The sequence below is a fragment of the Haemaphysalis longicornis genome, unplaced genomic scaffold, assembly GCF_048455015.1.
Source record: "Haemaphysalis longicornis isolate Haplotype H1 unplaced genomic scaffold, Haemaphysalis longicornis Haplotype H1 scaffold_8, whole genome shotgun sequence".
NCBI lineage: Eukaryota > Metazoa > Arthropoda > Arachnida > Ixodida > Ixodidae > Haemaphysalis > Haemaphysalis longicornis.
This window is the reverse complement of record NW_027526445.1, coordinates 157,286,863-157,307,700: the sequence shown is the minus strand read 5'-3', so window position 1 is coordinate 157,307,700 and position 20,838 is coordinate 157,286,863. Positions and strand designations below refer to the sequence as shown.

The 20,838-nt window shown below is 47.4% G+C and overlaps 1 protein-coding gene across 1 annotated transcript; it reads left to right on the top strand.

Annotated features, from left to right (window-relative positions):
• Positions 1-2,515: 2,515 nt before the first annotated feature.
• LOC144149241 (lysosome-associated membrane glycoprotein 5) lies at positions 2,516-18,969 on the top strand. The gene is made up of 9 exons (XM_077680786.1): positions 2,516-2,704; positions 3,963-4,054; positions 6,624-6,699; positions 8,451-8,525; positions 9,349-9,563; positions 10,601-10,720; positions 14,178-14,277; positions 15,410-15,595; positions 17,100-18,969. Exons 1-9 carry the CDS (start codon positions 2,644-2,646, stop codon positions 17,273-17,275), a joined length of 1,101 nt encoding a protein of 366 aa, XP_077536912.1. The 5' UTR covers positions 2,516-2,643; the 3' UTR covers positions 17,276-18,969.
• The last annotated feature ends 1,869 nt before the right edge of the window (positions 18,970-20,838 follow it).

The window sequence follows — 20,838 nt, the reverse complement described above, 5'->3', positions numbered from 1 at the left end:
TGGAGAGAGAGAGAGAGAGAGAGAGAGAGAGAGAGAGAGAGAGAGAGAGAGAGAGAGAGAGAGAGAGAGAACTTTTATTGAATACTAATTTTTAACTGACCCAAATGATGACTATAGACAAAGCAGAGAAAGCTGTTAGCGTATAGTTCGCACCTTGTACTTTTGCTGAAAACTATATCCCAACCTTGCCGGCACTACGTATTTCTTATTGGAGGAAAAAAACGGCAGAATCTCCACTCCGTGGATGATGGCGAGGATGCGGCGGAGTACGGGGACTCGAAATGCCATCCAAGTTTCGCCCCGAGTGACATCCGATTTGCGCGCCGACCGTCATTCGATTTGAGCCGTGAGTTGCACCTTGATTATTCTCTAAATGAAACTGCAACTCACGGCTCAAATCAAATTTCGCTTGATTTTCGCTCGATGCTGGTGTGCGCACGGATGGACACGGACGGTCATTGGGAGGTCCTAAGGTACTCCGCACCGTTACAGGCGAGGGAGTAAGCCCTTTGACTCTCGGGTAGCGCAATGGGTAAGACGACTCGCAATAACTTTGTGTAGTCTACTAGACAAGGGCGCGAATCCTGCCGGTGCCTGTGTGATTTTTTGCGATTGTAAATGCTATGCGCACGGACGCGGACGGACATTGTGCGGTCCTAAGGTACTCCGCACATAAAAAACAGCACTTACGTAGATGACACATGCAGAAAGGCAGGTCGGTCCCGCACTGTCCCATTTGCGCAGCGCTAATCCTTTCTAGTTGTTCTGCTCTTTCGTCTCTTTCAGCGCTGCTTTGTTTTCACAGATACAGTTTCGCTGTCTAGTCTAACTCGCTACTCTGGCCGAACTTGTTATTCGTTCCGGCTACTAACTTGCTACTCGTTCCGGGAAGGGAGCACTGCTGACGACTAAGAAGAGCGTCTCTCCGAAATGGTCCCATCTTGTGCTTCACGCGTCCAATCACCCTTTCAGTTTGCAGTCGTATAAGCTGGAACGACGGCGGTATTTAGGCGGAACGCAGACGTATTAATGGTGACGCACAGTTCCGTGATAGCCTTCTCAAAGTGCCTTCCAGGGATCGTAGCAATAATACAGTGACTTAACGTTAGCTAAAGCTTACCTATAACGAAGTTTTGGCTTCAGCAGTGAGTGCTAATGACTCATCCTAGGCGACCAAACAACCGAATTAAGAGCATTTACGTGGCCGCTGTAGGATTTTGTATGCTACAACTGATGAAAAAGGTACGCTGATATTTAAACAGACGTCTGCTAGTGTACGGAGGTGGCGCACCGGTACGCAGGTACGCGGGCTTAACACCGGGTTAACGGTCAGCTTGATGGGTAATTCCATAGATAGATTAGTCTTGCCTACCGGGGGAGAGTGAACTTGTCAGCTCTGACCCCAATCAGCAGCTACGGCAGCCGAAATGGCGAAGACAGCGGGTAGGACCAAAGGAGTCTCCTGGACTAAAAACCCCGCCCCTAAAAACTACCTGCACTTCAGATGAATATTTCTTCTCCTTCCTCTGGATTTCAACAAAAAATGTAAAACTGAACGGTAGAAAACATATATCCTACAGTCATGTCTTTTGAAGATGGCTTTATGTAGTTCCTACGACAATGAAAGGGCTGAGTGAGCAAGTGACTGGTAAATCGTCACTACATCTGTTTTCCTTAATACCTGCCCGAATAATTGCAGTTGTCTCTATAATGGGACAAAGTTAGTTGAACAGGGGAGCGAACTCGTTCAAGGCTTCAATACGGTTCGCGAACCGGTGCAATACGTGATTTCGTCGAACCGGAACTGAACCGGAACGAAATGAATTCACCAGAACCCGAACCGTAGGCGAATGGGGTGATGCTGGCGGCTCATTCAGAAATTTTTAAAACACCAGGCGCTCCTTTAATTGTTATTTGGGTATTTTAACCAATATTAAAATAGTTGTTTTTTTACTCTTTGTTAATTAATTAACTAGGTGCAATAAAATTGGTGTCGCAGTATGTACTCAACCGGCATTACGTGGCATGACCACGCAGTGCCCTTGCATAAATGACACCAAGTAGATCTCAGGTCATTACTTCTCGAAAAAAAAAAGATTGTCTATCGAGAAAAAGGTGTCTCGTTTGCGGTTTCATGCGGTCCAAACAAGTTTTTTTCTCCAGCTTCGAGAGAAGAGTTAATAAATAATCCCAAATTTAAATATTAAAATTCAGTTCCAAATTTAATAAATTCAAGTAAGTAATAAATGATAAAAATTTATTCGATATCCTTTTTTTTTCTCAGTGAGCCTTGATTATCTTTCATAATTCGCTCCAAGGTAGTACTTACACGCGCAGTGATCGCGTCAATAAGGTGGCCGCTCGTAGACTTCTTTCATGAGTAAATTGTACGGCATAAAAACGCGGCATCTGGTAGGCCGGGGCAACTCAGCGCTTCGCAGCTCCGTCCGCACTTGGATCGATCGCGTGCCGCCACCGCCACCGTCGTGTGGCCCCCTCTAGCCTCGTTCGCAGGAACACGCTCGACTGGTGCGTCTTCCCAAAATGGCGGCCTCTGCGTAAGACCGCTCGTATGAGAGTGCGCCGCGACCCAAATTCACGGCGGTGCACAGCCATTTCGGACACGCTATTAATGCAACCGCGATGATTGCGTTGTGTCGTGACGTGGGGCTGAGTGCCCGAATCACAGCACTGCTTGCAGCAGGTGAGGTCCATCAACGGTCTTGTTTTTCCATGACTCGCACGCCAGCACCTTGACAAGGAATAAAAATGTAGTAATAGGGGTAGAATATAAGTATTCTATGCACTTAAGCTAATCAAAGTTCCCTCTAGCGCTTCGAATTGGGATTAGTATAACGCAACACAGCAGTACGATGAAAGAAAAAACAACGTAAGGAGGCCCGTTAGAACATTCCTTAGAACGTAAACAAAACATTACTCAATTAAGTTAGGAAGCAACAGGAATGGCTGAGCCGTCTTCACAGATATTCGAAGTTGCATCTTAGCTGAATTGTAAAGAGCGTGCAACTTTCCGCCATGAACATTGCAAATCGCTTTCTTCCCCGTAGCGACAACGAAGCGGGCTTTTCCGCGCAGTGAGTAATGTTGAGGCGGTGCACGCTTTACAGGGGCACGCAGTTGCGCTCGGTCGCAGCGATTGCATTCCACTCACAATTCCGGGCGCCCGTTGGCTCCACCATATATTTAATAAGGGGGCCCGTAAACTTTATTTAAAAAATGAAGAGGGTGCGATTGCAAAGACGTAGAAAACATTGCAGTGTAAGCACTCTGCTCCAATATGTAGGCAACTCCGCTTCATCCCTGGTAAATGAATCTCAAAAGGCGACGTAGCGCTCGCTAGATAAGACAGGTTGAAGTTCCCGAACCTTTGGGACGTTGTTACCCGATGTACATAACTCGACCCAGCGCTTTCACATCAAGATACAGATATAAGCTTTGTTTAAAAAAAAACAAGTATGGTGTGCTGTTACAGACAGATTACAAGTCGTGGAGATTTTCTGTGTTTCAGGCCATTTATTTATTAACAAAGGCGTATAAATGTATAGCGCAAGATCCAACGTACGTATTCCAACTTTGACTGCATAATTCTTCCAGTAAAACTAAAAACATTGAAGGCTGTGCTTCGCTAGCCTAAAAGCGTGAGGGTTCCGGCTAGTTGGTAATCCATTAACAACACAGCGCGAAAAAAGACCAAGGACGAGACGAAGACGACAAACAAGCGCTGGCTTCCAACTGAAATTTGAGTTGGAAGTCAGCGCTTGTTTGTCGTCTTCGTCTCGTCCTTGGTCTTTTTTTCGCGCTGTGTTTCTAATGTGCTTCGCTAGGTTAAACTTTTTTTGTTATTTCGATACAAGTGTTTTTTTTTCTTTTGGTACTGACAGTGGAAGATAGGATAGGATAAGAAAGCACGTTGCCAGAGGCGCGTTTTATCCACCTTCCAGTCCTTGTCCTGGCGTGCCTCGCCGAAGCTATCGACTACGAGGAGACCGTGGTCTGGCAGCCGGACCCTCAACACAAGTACGTCGCCTTGCGGGTATGTGAAAGTTTTCTCAAACAACCACTTACAGAGAAATCTTGGGCTCAAAAAAAGTTAGTACTGCGTAAAGTACAATGTTTCGTGTTCGGGCAGCTGGCATATTTCCCACTTTTTGGCAATCCACTAGAGCCAACGTTAGTGCTGCTTGGAATAAACAACCTTTACGGTCAGCGGCTGATTTCGTTCCCAGGGGCGAAACTATGTGAAAAAAAAAAATATTCTGATAACCTCGATTACAACCTACACGATGTGTGAAGATTGCGTTTCGCAGTGGTGATTTTGTGTTTCTGTTTTTTTTTATTGTAGTAATAGTTATCTGCGCATTTTAAGACAAAAGCCCTAGGCGTTTTATTCGCTAAACAACCGGCATTGCTGCTCTTGTTGTCCGGTTCAGAAAATGGTCACCGCTGTAAAAAGTGAACAAAACGCATTTTGGGTAGCTTGAAAAATGAATAATAAGAATAAATGAGTGTGGGCAGGGCATGTAATGCGAATGCAAGGTAACCGTTGGCCATTAAGGGTTACAGAGGGGATCCCCTGAGAAGGCAAGCGTGGCGGGGGTCGGCAGAAAGTTAGGTGGGCAGATGAGATCAAGAAGTCTGCGGGGATAAATTGGTCGCAGTTAGCACAGGACCGGGATAATTGGAGATCTATGGGAGAGACCTTTGCCCTGCGGTGGGCGTAGACAGGCTGATGATGATGATGAGGAGGAGGATGAAGATGAAAACGAAGAGGAGGAGGAATAAACGTCCCTATGGATCAGTTAGTCTTGGGAAAGAGTCCTTATTCCAGGACCCCTTGAGACCGTTCGGCTTCTTGGGCTCTCTTCACCAGCCAAACCTGGTCGTTAGGGTCCGAGCTGGACAGTGCTCTCTCCCAGTGCTCAGGGGAGGAGAAGGCCAGTCTTTCCGTCAGAGTAATTCGCGACAAAGGACGAAGAAACGAAAGCAAAGAAAGAAGAGCAAACACGATTTATCAGAAAAGGAGTCAGCGGCGTGGGAATCCACGACGCTTTCACTTTCAGAGCACGTATGCAGACTTAAGTTCCCCGAGGAACTTTTTTCCCAGTGTATCCCACACTACCGAAGACGTCTAAAGATCGAGATCCTTGCTCACAAATATCACGTATTCCTTTATCGAAAAACAAAGTAATCTATTGGGAAAATCTTCGTTCTATACCTTTGTACCAGTACATAATATAAAAAATGGCAGCATCTCCCCTCCGTGGATGATGGCGAGGGTGCGGCGGAGGACGGGGACTCGAAATGACATCCAAGTTGGGCCCCGAGTGACATCCGATTTGCGCCCCGACCGTCATTCGATTTGAGCCGTGAGTTGCGCCTTGATAATTCCCTAAATAAAACTGCATCTCATGGCTCAAATCGAATTTCGCCTGATTTTCGCTTGATGGCGGTGTGCGCACGGATGGACGCGGACGGACACTGGGAGGTCCTAAGGTACTCCGCACCGTTACAGGCGAGGGAGTAAGTCGTTTGACTCTCGGCTACTAACTCTGAGTCGTAGCCAAATGAGTAAGACGACTGACACTAACTCTGTCTGGTCTACCAGACACATGCTCGAATCCTGCCGGTGCCTGTGTGATTTTTTGCGATTGTTACTGCCATGCGCACGGACGCGGGCGGACATTGTGCGGTCCAAGGTACTCCGCACCTAAAAGTGGCAGAACAGTAGCGTAAAATCTGTTCCAAAGCTACCGAATGACCCATCTGCGCAAAGCCCATGCGCCGTAGACCGGAGGAGGTGTTCCCTTCGTGGAAGGTGCCATAAGTGGTGACTTATGCCATTCCATTCAGCATGTGCCATAAATTTGCGACACTGAAACGAAGGCTATACTATTTGCACTAGCGGAGCGCGCTAACGGTGTGCGTGCGTGTGCGCGTTCTAGCGTGCTGTTGTCTTGAACAGAAACTGAAACGTACTGGGTAAAAGAAAGTGGCACTGTATACGCTTACCTTGTTCCCATCATTTATCGGCGGCATTGTGACAAGCTGTTTGTGCAACCAGCTAGCTTCTCCGATTCGTTCGCACAGAAGTGCGAAGGAATCGCCTTTTAGATGCGACTGCATCTCATTCACTCGCCTTGTCCCTGCATCCGGCGTCGTCGTCGTCGGCGTCCGCCCCTCTCCCATTTTCCTCGCCGCGCGAGCTGCACTCTCCACCGCTCACCCCCTCTCCTCTCCGATGCCCCTCTCTCGCGAGGGGCATTGGATTGGATTCGAATGAATTGGCTTGGCTTGGCTTGGCTTGGCTTGGCTTGGCTTGGATTTGGATTGGATTGGATTAAAGTGGATTGTGTTGGATTGTGTTGCGCCATAGCCGCGGCAGACGCACTGGCGCCGGCGCGTCCCCTCACCGTTATGCGCGCTATAAAACGCGGTGCCTGCGCCGCTCCGCTCCATCGTTCCAGCGCCGTTCCTCCGCTGTCCAACGCTGCAACGTGAACCCCCTATGCGTCGCATCTACACAGGGGTTCCCGCGAGGGGAGGTGGGAGTTTTTTTGTACGGTTTTTTGTTTTTCATCCTAAAAGTCTTGGCTCACTTTCAGGAAGTCAAGCCGCGAGCTCAGATCCGGGCCGACGAGTCGACGGGAAAGGGGATTAAGGACTCGGAACAGGACAACGGTAAGCTTGCCCCTTAATATGTACAGTGAAACTTCGTTAAACCGTACCTGACGGGGACGCGAAGAAAGTACGTACTGACCGGCACTACGCTAGTGCATTAGGTTAACAGGAAACCGAGCCGGGGATTCGGCTTAACTACGTATAAAAAGAAACTACCCCCTACGCAGGTACGGCTTAACAAGATTCCACTTGTGGCCACGGGTATTCAAGAGACACATAACTTGCTATAACGGCTGAATTGCGACCGGAGTGTACGCCTACTGGACAAGTATGCGAGGATAGTCAAGACACTCTTGGGAGGGGGAGGGGAGAAGGCATTGCTAATTTGTTTTGTGTCGTATGTGTTATCGTAAAACAGATTCCAGCTTCTATCTTCAATACAAACGTGACTTGTCAAGATTTCAACGTTTATTCTTTAATGCGCGATCACCGCTCTACTTGGTTCAGTTGCCGAAAATCTCGGCATCCCCAGATAGGCGCAACCAAACAGCGTATACGTAAGTCGCGAAAAAATAGGGGCCAGAACATGTGGGCAAAATTCTACCTTGCTGGCGATTCAAAAAGAGGTTCTCGGTCCTTTCTATTCCGACATAACACTGCTCGTATTCACCCCCTCCCCCCTTCCCACCTCCCAAAAAAGGAATGTCTTTCTGGCAATGCAATTGTGCAAAGTAACAAGCCGACTATAAAAAGAGCGGTCGTAAAGCTTGGTTTTAGTAACGCCGGCTTGCCAACGTTAGGTATTGCAGTGAAGCCTACTCATAAAGTAAAGCCGAGTTTTTGCGTGTTTCGCGACATCGCATACTCAGCGACACTAAATTGGGCGACATACTCGGCGGAATAACTATCTGAGAAGTAATGGCAACGCCATCTAATGTCATAAGATAAAGCTTAGGCACTTCTGTAGTTCTTACTTTTTAGCTATAGGGATACTGGTTATGTGTCGAACGTGCGCTTTTGTCGGCGACATTCGAAATATCGCATATATGCCTTCATGACAATGCGTCCCATTTGAAAAGCAAGTTTTTCGGGATTCCTCGCCAGCTAGCAGAGATAGGCAGTCAATCTTCAGTTTTAACCACTGGAACCATTTAATGCCTGAAGTATGCAAAGTGAGCGACACTTTAGTTTCTTCCTTCCTTTTTTTATATACAGAGTTCTTTTCGCTCATTTAAAAACAAGGCTTATTTTTCTACGCAAGTTTTTTTTTTTTCCGTCTGGTAAACCGTCCTGTCATTTTTAATGCACATGAACTTGATCCTTACGACTAAGGAATTAAACGATTATCACTGAACCATATTGCTCTATCTCTCAGAAGTCACCTAAGCCATCTTCTGCACAATATACTTTCGTAACAGGCCGTTTCCCAGTGTCTGCCGAAAAAAATGGCGAAGAAAATTTAAAAAGAAGGCGGACGCTCAGGCGAACATAACACGATTATGCAGCGTTGGCGTGTCTCACAGCTTCTTTCTCTTGCGCCATAAATTATCATTACAATATCCTCAATTATAATTGTACTTACCAGCCGACGCAGCACGTCTCCCTCGACGGCAACTCCGTCTTCGTACCGGCATCGCAGCATAAGCGGACCTGGCGGAGACACGGATGAAATGAGAAGGTGACAGGTCCCCCCAAAACAGCATCAACGCTGTAAAAGAAGCCTCTTCGCGATACGAATCGTTTCTTAATAATCAGACAATCGCGCAGAGAAAACAAAACAGCTCCTTACGGAACGTTCCTCTTTTTCACAGCAACAGTAGCAACGTCTGCAGAAGTGAAGGGTCCCCCTTCCGACTCGCAAAAGGCGGAACCACCTCCGGGCAACGGTAAGTCGGATAATGCTGAGACTTAAAGATGGAGCTGTCGCCCGCCATAAAAAAAGCTTACTATAGTCGTTGGCGTGCACAGGCTATTCTATGCAGAAATTTGGGCTAGTTGGTGATACGCCTTCGACATGGTAAAAAGCGCACTATATGGGGACACAATAAGAGGCAGATACACGGGAGACGCTAGCTTGCGCGCGTCCCGTGTATCTGTCTCTTATTGTGTCCCCGTATAGTGCGCTTTTTACCATGTCGAAGGCGTGTACAGGAGCTTGTGATATATGCTGCTTCCGTTTCAAGCACTTCATTGTGAACGAAGAGTTTAACTATACAACCTTCAAGCTGGGCTTAACATGGTGTTATATAACAGCTCTTAGATAAAACCGACCTGTATAAGGTATATTACGTATTTTTCGCCACATTTTTCGGGTACGAAGTCGTGCATGTTTGCGAGATACGCCCATCCACGTAATAAAAGTGATGCCACAGAGGGAAGGGATGCGAGAGGGGATAAAAAGAGATGGGTATGTGCAAGGATAACTCCTGGTTATAACGAAATCGTTTTATTTGAATTATCGCTTTACTGGAAGTTTTTCGCGGTCCTCACTGCGGTGCGTGGGCATCACATCATCTCCGCTTTCAAAGTACCGCTTATAAAAAAGTCAGTTTTCTGTCCCCAGAACGCCGTTGCAACGAGGGTTCACTGCAGCATGTTAACGGCTCAGGTTCAAATCACTGTGTTATGCTTCGACTGAGAGTTCGTTGTACTTGTTCGTTGTACTAGTGACAGCGACCTCAGGCTTGCGTGCGGCGCAACAACACGCAGCCGCTCCGTCGTCATCGGCAGCCGGTAACGGCGGCGGCAGTGGCGACGGTGGCGCCCCGGGGGCTCTCGCGCCGGGGTCGCCGCCCGTGCCGCCCAGGGCTCCGATCCCGGAATTCTCGTTCGGGGTGTGGAACGCTACCGACGGCACCGTCTGCATCCTGGCCAAGTTCCAGGTCTTCTTCACCATCACCTACGCCAGCAGGGGAGGCCTCCAGGTATGCATGCGTCCCCGTGGTCATAGAAGGGAAAGTGCCTGCTCTGGCTACGCCTATCCCGGACGATTGTTGGGACACAGATACGCGCATGCACGCCTGCGTCGTTCTTAGCGATAACGTGTTTGAATTGAGCTGTAGATGATCGATGACACTGACGTCATCCGTTCGGTGAGATGAACGCATTAAAAGCATAAGCATTCTAAAAAACTTTACAATCTCGTCCTAAAGAAAGTTTAGGGAAGCGCGAAAGCTCTCCTGCATCAAAACTGCGTCAAAACGTTCGCTAAAAGTGCGTTAAATAGATCGCAAACCTTGAAAGACCCAAATTGCGGACGAAGAAAGAACGAACGCATCTACCAACGATCTAAATCTATATCGATACGTGGTCTCTGAGATAAAGGCATACTGTTGTACTGCGTCTTCGTGATCTATGCGTGTATACTGTCTTATCTAGAAGCGTTCCTTTTTCGCATTTTTCCGGTCACCATTCTGACACAATGGGAGCCCGCGTTCACGCACGCGCCGTGCGTCCAGAGATATAATTAGAGCTTTTCGCTCGACCAACCGGTCTATGGGGAAATGCGTTTGTTTTTTGACAGAATGACATGGGTCCCGCTAAGAAAGCTTTCACTCTCAAAACGCCTGTAGTTAAAAACACCACTGTGCAGGGCCCTATAATAGTAAGCCACACTGGCTAAGAATCGAGGCACTGCAGCAGTATATACGGGGCGTCTTCGAACATCGCAACACTTCGAAGTCCTGACGGCCGCCACAGTGGGGTACCAGATCCAAAGCACGCGATCCTGGTGATTATTAGAAAACTCCGTTATTTCCGAAACTTTAAGCCCGCGATTTGTATGCTAGGTATGTCGCTTGCCGCAGCATAGTACGCAACCTGTAGATGCAGCGTTTAACGTGCAAGCTTTATAGGTCCGGGGATACCTCCCATTAGGCCTCGTCCATTCGTCCATTCACATACACAGCGACACCTCCTTTCACGTCTTCCTTTTGTCCCTCTCGTCTCCTCCCGTGCGCAGACGGTGACGCTGAAGATGCCGGAGAGCGCCAAGGCGAAGGGCATCTGCGCCACGGAGGACCAGGAGCCCGTGCTGGAACTCACCTGGCCCGTCTTCCGCTTCATCCTCATGTTCTCCCGGGTGAGGGAACGCGCGTCACTGGGGCTTTGCAGTTTCGAAATTTCACGCATGCAATCGCCAGGACCCATTCATATACCTGGATAGAAGTGTGACGGTAGTACTCCAGTGTAGGCAGTAGCAGAGTCCTTCACACTATGGCAGTCAATATGTGCTTCAGTCAAAACATCGAATTCGTCGAACACAATACCCCCTTGTTCGGCTATCGACGGTCACAGGGCTTGTATAAAATGAAGGGCCCCGTAAAAAAGAAGAAAAAAATTGTGGTTCATCCCTGTGTCATAGGAATCGGTAAAACACGAAAATGAAACGTGCAGCGAAATCTGCAGCTGAGCATGATTTGCGGGTTGGCGACTGTCTCGTGGGTGTGCTTGGTGAGCGACGTCCTTCGGAAAAGGTGTACTGGTGTCATTTCCGTGACGGATATGACGTCAGTGAAACCTTGGTGTATCCCGGCATAAAACAATTTCGTGTTAAAGTTTAAAACCCGAAAACAAACAACCCTAAGTATGCGGTACTCTTTAGTACTAAATGTTGTTTCCCCGCAAGAAGACCCTGTGTGCACGGGTCTGTGTGCAGCCGTTGGATCTGGAGAAACTGGGATTCACCATAAATTACCAGTGTAATTCGGATTCACTTAACCCTAGCTCTCTCTGTCAAAACAAGACGCCTTTCAGGCAAAACAGAGGCGGCGGGCACAGACGACTGACCTGCTGATATATTTAGGAGCATTGCCAGGAAGGGGGCACGTGGCACGCTGTGTATCCTTAAAGGGACCCTACAACTCTTTTTTTTTACTTTTTTGGTATCCTAAATGCTTTCAAAATACACTAAAACAAACACGCTCAGTATAAGGGGTCACAAAGTACATCAGTCAGAAATTACTGCTTTACAAGCCGCTTGCTTCGTTGTACTGGCGTCACTTCCGTGACGGATATGACGTCAGCGAAACCTTTGTGTATCCAAAAATAAAACACTTTCGTGTTCAAAAAAGATAGCAAGGGTAGGGTTTCCAAATGCCGGGGTAGGAACGGGATGAGAGATATGCCCAGGAGCACTGAAACAACGCATGTTAGGGTGTGCATTTTTTCTTGGTGGTGGCTTTGGTCGGAGGCCTCCAAAAGCACTAAAAAGGTCCGGTGACGTCATATACCGTATTTCCGCGCGTATAACCCGAACTAAAAATGCAAAAAAAATTGAGTGGCAAAATAGGGGTGTGGATAATACGCGGGGTTTTCCCTTAATTGCAGCTTCACGGAAAAGCGCGTTGTGCCGTGAAGCTCCTACGCAGTAACGCTGACTAAGCCTTCCATGTCAGCGATTGCGAAAGACATACAAGGACAAGGAAGAAAAAACAAGGACGAGCGCGCTCTAACAACTGAATTTTATTAGTGAATTGTGACTTTCGCCTTGCAGTCAGTGTATTGTAATTGCTTAATATATACGCTTTTTTCTGTCTACACAGTATGTGATGTGTTGCTTGAGCAGTAGCCTTGTGCAGCCTTTCCTGTATCAAATGTGCCGGAAATACGCGAGGATTTTTTGTTCTTTTCCGGCGGGCTGAAAGTGGGAGTGCTGATTACATGCAGGGGCGGGTTATGCGCACGAATAAACGGTATAGACCCGGCCAGAAACCGGCCAGTGAGTCGTAACTGCTTCATCTGTTTTTCTTAATGTGTAGATTAATTGTTTGAAGTTCGCGACAAAATTGGTACCATTGTAATCGGGACAAAACAGTCGCTTTGAAGAACCAAATTTGTATTCCATCTTCACGGTCACTTTAATGTGCTCCCCAGTCATTTAGAGCACGCTCAGGTCGTGTATTATTACCGGCCGGCTGCACAACGAAACATGATTTCATGCACAACACGTTGTCCATCGCGTGCACTTATAACCATTAGCACATTTTGCGATTTGTTACCTCCCTCACCAATGCCTTCTAAATTAGCACGACCTGAAAGCGTCCCTGTAACACTTGCGATAAACGTTTTCACTCTTTCCTTTGCGTCTGGGGGCGAGTACTGCGAAGGCGGGAAATTTGAAATGCGTTGGCAAAACCTCTTTTGAATTCATTAGGAGAGGAATGAGACACGGCGGCGAAGGCGTGATGGGTGGTAAGAGTGAGCGGATAACGGCGCCACAGCCCATAATGGCGAATCACTGCTCTGCACTTCCGACAGCTTTCACATTAAAGGCTTGAATATTCAATGCGCGAACGACACGAGGACGAAGAAAAAAGACGAGACAATGTGCATTGTCTCGTCTTCTTTCTTCGTCCTCGTGTCGTTTGCGCTTTGAATATTCAAGTATGATATACCAACTCGCCCAAACCTTCACCTTGTTCATATTAAAGGAACGCTTTAATTTCTTTTTTTTTTTTTTAATGCAGAGCATTTCAGTAACTCACGATGTCACCCGCGTTGACGTCCGTAGTCCGCACCGCACCCCTCCCTACTATATAAAAAAAAATTCTATCCGGCGCCCGGTTTCGATCTACCGACCCTGTGGGCGGAACGCAATGTACATGGTGTTCTACCCACTGCGCCACAAAGCCGACACAGATGGGACGGTACGAACGTGCCTTATATAGTTGACTCATTCAAATTACTGCTGACGAGCGCTCTCTCGTCAGCAGTTGCCACAAGTGCAACAACATTAACGTAACGCAAACTACTTAACGTCGTGCGCCCCCGGAAATGCTCTACATTTGATCGTGCCCCTCGCGAGGGGGATGTTTCACTGCGTCTTCTCGCGGTCGCGGGACCCGTGGCGCCATCTGGCGGAGGCGCGGCACAACTCGTAGCACTTTCTTTGGAAAAGCTCCTCGAAAGCGCGGCAAATATGAAATAGGGATGACGCGCTTTCGAGGCAATCCGCCGACGCGGCTGCTTTGTGTACAGACTCGGCGGCGAGCGTCCCGGGATTCTGGTGCCGGCGCTCACGCTTTAGTCCAGCAGCACCGCAAAGCAATGCCCCTGGTTTTTCGGCTATACTGCGTAGGCACCGAGGCCAGTTTGCCGTTCTAAACGTCTAGGATTTGAATGTTTATATCTTTTTGATAGCCGCTGTACTGGGTGTGTTCTGTGTTATGCTAGTCAAAAGTCGACGGCTTGTGCGAGTGATACTGAACAAGAGCGTCGACCTGAGAACGCCTAGACTATGCGACGAAGATGTGCTGCCGAAAACGGGCGAGCAACGGCAACACCATTATTTCGGCGATGCCCTTCCAGAGGTTTACTGCGAGAGCTTTTACTGTTACATGAATAACATTTATCGTATTTCAATTTTTATTTTGAATTTACTTTCAGAAAATCCCGACCTTTCAGGGGGGGATTAGAGAGCGGTGCTATTTTTGCTATTCGCACTACTTGCAATGTCTACTGAAATGTTGCACGATTTAAAAACATTTTGTGAAGAGCGAGTGTGCCTAACTGAGATGTCGATGACGCCTTGACTGCAGGTTCCCCCCGTGAACGACAAGGGCCGCGGCTCCTGGAAGGTTAGCGGCATGGAGATACAGTTCAACACAAACTCGCCTTTTTTCCCAGGAGCCACGAACGGTGAGTGTTTGGATCAATCACCACCCTCCCGCGTTGCTATGCTTGAACGAACCAAGAAAACCGAAATAAGCAAATGTTTTTGTAACGGATTGTTTTTGGATAACGCTGCCCTATTTAGGCTTAAGTGCGGGTAAGTCGGAAAATGAGTTACTTTATTTTTGTTGTAGGCGGCTGAAATGTTGCCTTCAAGAGCAGAGCCACCGGTACGGAGTTGAAATAAGAACAGAAATTTTATAGTTTGCGTAGCCATGGGTGTCGGCAGGATTTTGTCTTGAGGGAGGGCAAACCCCTTGCACCGCGAAGGGAGAGGGAGGGGGCGTAGGGGAGGATGCAAGTGCTGGGGTGGCTTGGGGGGCAAGTGCCCCTTGTGCAACCCCCTGCCGAGGCCCATAAACGTAGCCCATTGTAAATTCGTGAAGCCACAATGATTGGCAAGAACTGTGATTCAAAGGTTATAATAGCGTATCGATTCCTTTGCCATTCAAATTGTGACACCACTGAAGTCAACATAGCTCCACATAAAAAAACACGTGTAAACGTGCACCAGCTATAATCACTGACATCACCACTGTGTATGGCATGGTAACGCGAAGAGAAAAGTTGTGGGCTGGCATTTTGCCACCACCACTTTCTGGTGCTTGTGGAACATGAACACCTTTGCAAATATTTTCGGGCTGCACTAAATAACCTCAGCTATTCAATGTGTCCAGAATGCATGCTGCATGTCTTATAGCCCAACTATACCTCAGGCATCCCTGAATTTAATCCTAAACTATGAATGCGGCAGGACTGAATCAATCCTGGGCATGTCTAAGTGAGAAATATATTTGCCAATTGAAGTCTGATTGATGCACGCGTGAAACTTCATGTGTTGTCATGACAGATCCCTTGCTCCCCTGTACACCTACCACAAAGTAGCTATACCTATAGTTCATGTTGTTATCCGATGGCAGCAATGACTTCTAATATACCACACATCCCGAGATCACTTCTGGGCACCGTTCTTTCGATAAACGTAATAAATGCAACTATCTGTCCTATCTTTTGAAGTTGCGCGTTGTGTCTTCACAAGGCCTTCGTATGCCTGAACAGCCTTGTCTTGTAACAAGTAAACATATATGTCACCCTACAGCCGGCAAGCGAACAGCCCGGAGCTCGGACAACATGACCCTCTTCGAGACTCCCATGGGCGAGTCGTACTTCTGCCCGACGCCCAAGCTGGTCACACTGACCGATTCGCGAGGCGGCCGCAAGGTGGCCGTACAATTCAAGGACCTCCGCATCCAGGCGTATGATTTCCAGGGAACCTATGGGCCCGGTAGGTACTGACGTGGTGCTGTTTCTTTCCGCTTTCTATGTTTTGAGTCTTTTGACGTGACTGATGTTTGGCTCCGAACAAAACGTGTCTGCATGCGCGCAGTTATCGTTATCTGCGCCTCATTAATAGGTGACCGGTAAAAAGCGCAAAGGCCCATGGGTGCGTCGCCTGCTCTTGCCACTTCCGGTTCGAGATCTCGACTGGCCTCCCGTATGCCGACGGCATTTACGCGCGCGTGTGCGTGTTGTTTATTCGTCACCGAGTGCTTACCTTTCAGAGGAGCCCCTAGTAGGATTCATCATTGTTATTCATCGAATGCGCGATGCATGAGCGTTTTTGTTTTGGATGGAAAAAGATAAACAAGCACACGCTCACGTGAAAGCCGCCGGCCAACGGGATGCCAGGATAGCTTTCGAACCGGAAGTGGCGGGACTCCGCGGGAGCAGACAATGCACCCATGAGCTTTGGCGCTTTTTACCGGTCACCTATTTGAGCGACCGTAATGGTGATCCCACTGCTGCTGATGATGATGAGGGCAGACCATCCAACTTTGTATGGGAGCAAGGAACAAAACGAGGAGTACGAATGCAATAATTGTTCCTCAACAAAGACAGTGAAGGATACGATTAGTACCCATCATCATCCCTCTAAAAACGATGGTCTTTCTCTCCCCGAGCCCCCCTATGTGATCTTTCACCCAGCGGAATCATAATCCGTTCTCCTCAACAGGGCTTGTGCCAGGACTTTATTCTTTACTACATACTCGATGGGAGTATCTGTATTATGGGGGCAGGAAACACCATGTGCAGTGCATGGCTGCCATAACTGATGTCATAATTTCACACTGACTTGCAATGCATTTTCGTGTTACTGAACATACAAAATTTTGACTTTTTCCCAGTTCATATGGTGAACATTAATTCTAGTTCCTTCACACACAGGTTGTACAGAGTAAACATGCTGGCAATTCTTTAAATTTAGTCCTTCGAACTAGTCAGTGTGCCACCATAGTCGATGTCAGCAAATTGATGGGGACACTAGTGTGAGGTTAGCGGCACTTTCTTCAAATTCTCGTGCTGTTCTCGTTTAAAATGGGTGTAAATCGCAAGAAAAGCACTCTGAACATGGCCTACACATTCAACAGTTTAATTTGATAAGGAAATTAGGCAGTGTTTACAACTCACTTCTTGTATTCGTTAAAAAAATTCGAAAGAAAAAAATTTGTTTTCGGCCGCATGGGACGAGCAGACAACAAACTTTTCTTATCTAAAATGTGTTGCAGAACTCACAGCAGCACATTTACGCTAGAGGTCAATCACCCAACCCAATAATGTGTGGAACCCAAAATAATGCCACATGCTTTCAGAGACTTTGGCATATTGCATAGATGCAAAAAAAAAAAAAATTGATACCTTTCCGGGCATGTCGTTACTTTAACAAATTCTCAACGAATTAACGACTTCCACACCAAGATGTTCGTCTTTGCTTCTTTCCCCCTCTGCAGCGCACCGGTGTAGTCAGGTGCGCATGGCCGGTGTCCAGGACCCTTTCCCCCAGGACGAGACCGTGCCCATCGCTGTCGGCTCCACGTTGGCAGTGGCTGCCGTCGCCGTGGTCGTTGGATACGCACTCTACCGATCTGTTTTCGTGCGGCGCGTGGACTACAACACCATGAACTGAGCGCGTAGACATCTAAACCAGGCGCAACACGAACACCGTTTTCGCACACGCGCTTCTTCATCTTTGAAAACTAGCGCCGCCGTTTCTGAACACGGGGTTTTTCTTGGACCTGAAACACGTTTTTGAATGCTACGGTGGGAAGTTTCCAAGAATACTTCAAAGGTACTCTCCTAAGAGCTCCAAGTATGAGCAGCTACGAAGGAAAGACTTTACACTGAGAGGCTGGTGAAATTTAAGAGGTCTTCCACTACTGCTGTAAGCACTTTGTTGCTGAAGTCACAGATGTGCACTTCCAAAATTTTTATTTTTTTTTAAACGGAGGTGGGTGACAGCATTGGTATTACAAGACTGAAAGAGGGTGACTTAACGTACCACTTAACTGTTTTTTTTAAGTCCGCACTACTTAGAAATGCCTTTTCAGCAAGGAATTGCTACATACGAGTTATGTTCCTCTCAATGTTAAGTCTTTCGGAATACTATTTGCATTCATGCAAAGGCAAGCTTTGACTGGTGATATATAAAGTGAACATATAGTTTATATCCATGGTTGCGTTTCAGGAGGGCAAAGTTTACGTTTGACATTAATGAATGGAACATTAGTGGCACATGACTATAGGGAACCCTGCAATTTGAATAATACGAGTGTGTTCATTTTAATTGTACAGACATTTTCAGGTATAGTAGCTATGTATAGATGGTGTGTGTAGCCTACAAACATGTGATAAAGCAACACAAGAGTGAGTGTGCGTACGCTGTTACATGTGCTTTGAACAAAAGACATCAAGTTTCATGTAGCAAGTCCGCTGCAATATCCCGGCAAACTGCATTATACAGTACTGCACTCCAACAACTGACTGTCAGAGTTGAAATGTGTAACATTGGAGAAAAACTGCAGAGCTTTGTATTATTCCCATGAGTGAGCGCTGTTTGGTCATGTGTCCTACACTGTTGAAGTGATCATTACAATGAAGGCAGCATTACACAGGAATACAGTGCTGCTGTCGCCACATAAAGTAGCGTACAAGAATGCCTAAAGTTCAGGCTTCCTAGTAGTGGAGAGACATGCAAACACTTTTCATAGACAAGAGATGAGAGGCGAACCGGTTATCTTGGAGCCAATGGCAACGGCAGATCACAGCTGCTAATGCCTGAACAAGACATTTGTGAGTGGAGTTGCTTCAGGTCTGATCCTGCACCCATAAAGAAGACCTCGGCCATGAAATTTTGATTTTCGATAGAGCGATGTGGTCCACCACAAATGCACAGTTGATGTCGTCTCACCTGACGCTTTACCACAAATCAAGAAAAAAAAGAAAAGGAGGGAGGGGGGGCGAGAAAATTGTTTTTAAGTTCCAGAAAACTGCGGATGGAGTGGTGAAAGTAGTGTTCTTTTTCAATGACTGCAGTGAATCCTTACTTGCAAAGTAAAGAGGGCTTAGGCCAAAACCTGGCACAGACGTATATATATGTACTTCTTATGCATTAACGTCATTGCAAATGCGTTACCATATGCATTCATGACAAGGGAAGTAGATGCTGCTGCCTCTTGAGCAAAATGCACTCAAAGGGGTCATGAAGACAGAATGCAAGTTTGGTTCATTTAAAACACTGCATTGACCCACAATAACAGAGGTGCCCATTTCAGTGCAAACTTGAAGCAACTAATCTGGATATTAGAAGAACAGTAACAACTCAACAGTAGGGGTGTGCGAATATCAATTTTTGAATTTCGAAGCGAATTCGAATAATAAAAACAAAGTTCGAATCGAATCGAATATTTTTCGAATATTTTTCGAATACGAATACTTATTGTTTTTTGTAAAATTAATGTTTTCACCATCTAGAGACACAAAAACTGCAACTTTATTGCACAACAAATCACACAAAGTAAAATTAGGAATTACATTGCACTCAACAGGTTAAGGTCTGCACTCACTTAAATGTTAACATGGAGAAAGGTTAACTGCTCGACATGCTCGGGGAGCAGTGACAACCTCCTGCTCGTCACCACTTTACCAGATACCGAAAACAGCCGCTCACTTGAGACACTAGTAGCTGGCATGCCCGAGCCCGTGCACATTGCCGCGCGCTGATACAGTAAAATCTTGATGATACTACTCTCGCGGGACTGCGAAAAATATTCGTATCATCCGAAATTCGTATGAACCAACACAGACCAAAAAAATTAGCGCTGAAAAAAGTTTTCGTTTATTTCTTTTCCTACTTTCGCGTGAAGAAATTCGTGATTTTTTCTGCTTTTTTTAACCCCCGTGTCACAAAGCAGTCCTTTCTGGAGCACGTAAAGCTTCGCGCTCGTCTCCTCACTCGCTGTGCCCAAGCCCCCAAGCTCGCTACACGCCGAAACAGCCAAGCGTGAACCGCATGGTGCGTTTTTGCACGCGATTCGCTCGCCTCGGCTCTGCGATTTCGCGCCCGCGCTCGACGATTTCGCGCCCGCGGAAGCGCCGCCTACCTCGGTCAGAAAATGACGCACGGCGCGCGCGGCAGGATGGAGGAGCCTGACTACTTGCGATGAGATCGAGACAGCCGGCTTGGCTCCGCCGGAGATGGTTAGGCTTAGCACCCCGGCAAATATTTTATGGGCGCATTCACTAGCGGCGCGGATGATGTTTTATAGTACCGTTTTCGCATGCATTATCAGCTCCTTTACCGCACAAGCAACTTCGTGTCTCCCTTGAGCCGCATTTTAAAGAGCGGTTAGAAGCGGTCGCTCGAGCGCCCGCGCCACTTCGCGGCTGGAGCCGACGCCATGTTGACGCCGCGGCGCCGCCGGCCGCGCCGCGCGCAGCGTGGGCGTGGTTTCGCGGCGGTGTCAGCGCGTTGGGCGTACGCAGAGCGTTTTCGCGAGCAGAAAACAACAGCCCGGCCGTTTCTGGAGAAAGAGTGACAAACAGGGGAGCGAGAGCCGCCACTTGCTCGTTCGGCAGTCGGGTGCCTCGCCGGCTCGTTCGTATCTTCCGCCGGGCCGCGCAGGTCCGTTCGTAACAGCCGAAATTTTTCCCATTGCAAACAATGCAATTTCGCCGGGACTTTTTGGAAATTCGTATCATCCCGTAATTCGCACCCCCAGAATCGTATCATCGAGAGTCCACTGTAAATAAACACCGATACAGACACGCTCTGAATTTTTTTTTTTTTTAGTTTTGGGTGGTTCGAATATTTCGAACAATAAAAGTGTCGTTCGAATCGAATCGAATACCAAAAAATTCGAATCGAATATTCGAAGTTTCGAATATTCGCACACTCCTACTCAACAGCCATTTCTTCACCAGGTCCCTATGACATCACAAAAGCTTGTCTGCGCAACCGGCGGCTGCCACCAACCAAAGCCACTGCCAAAAAACACCATTGTGCAGTTGTAGTGGGGCCTCTAGCTGTGTTTACTGTACCACTTGAATGCCAATGTGTGGTTAACCAACTGACGACTGTTTTAGATATGCCTGTTATTACGTTACTGCAGACGTGTAGTGTGAACTTAAAGGCTTTCAACAATTCCTTTTTACTATTCGGAAACTTTGTTGCAGGATAGAATTGAGTGAGTT

Bases quoted from the DNA above. Each gene is read 5' to 3' on its own strand.
- LOC144149241 (XM_077680786.1), top strand. From the start codon at position 2,644: ATGATTGCGTTGTGTCGTGACGTGGGGCTGAGTGCCCGAATCACAGCA. The intron at 10,721-14,177 runs GTGAGGGAACGC...CCTTGACTGCAG, and splicing joins TCATCCTCATGTTCTCCCGG to GTTCCCCCCGTGAACGACAA. The intron at 14,278-15,409 runs GTGAGTGTTTGG...GTCACCCTACAG, and splicing joins TTTCCCAGGAGCCACGAACG to CCGGCAAGCGAACAGCCCGG.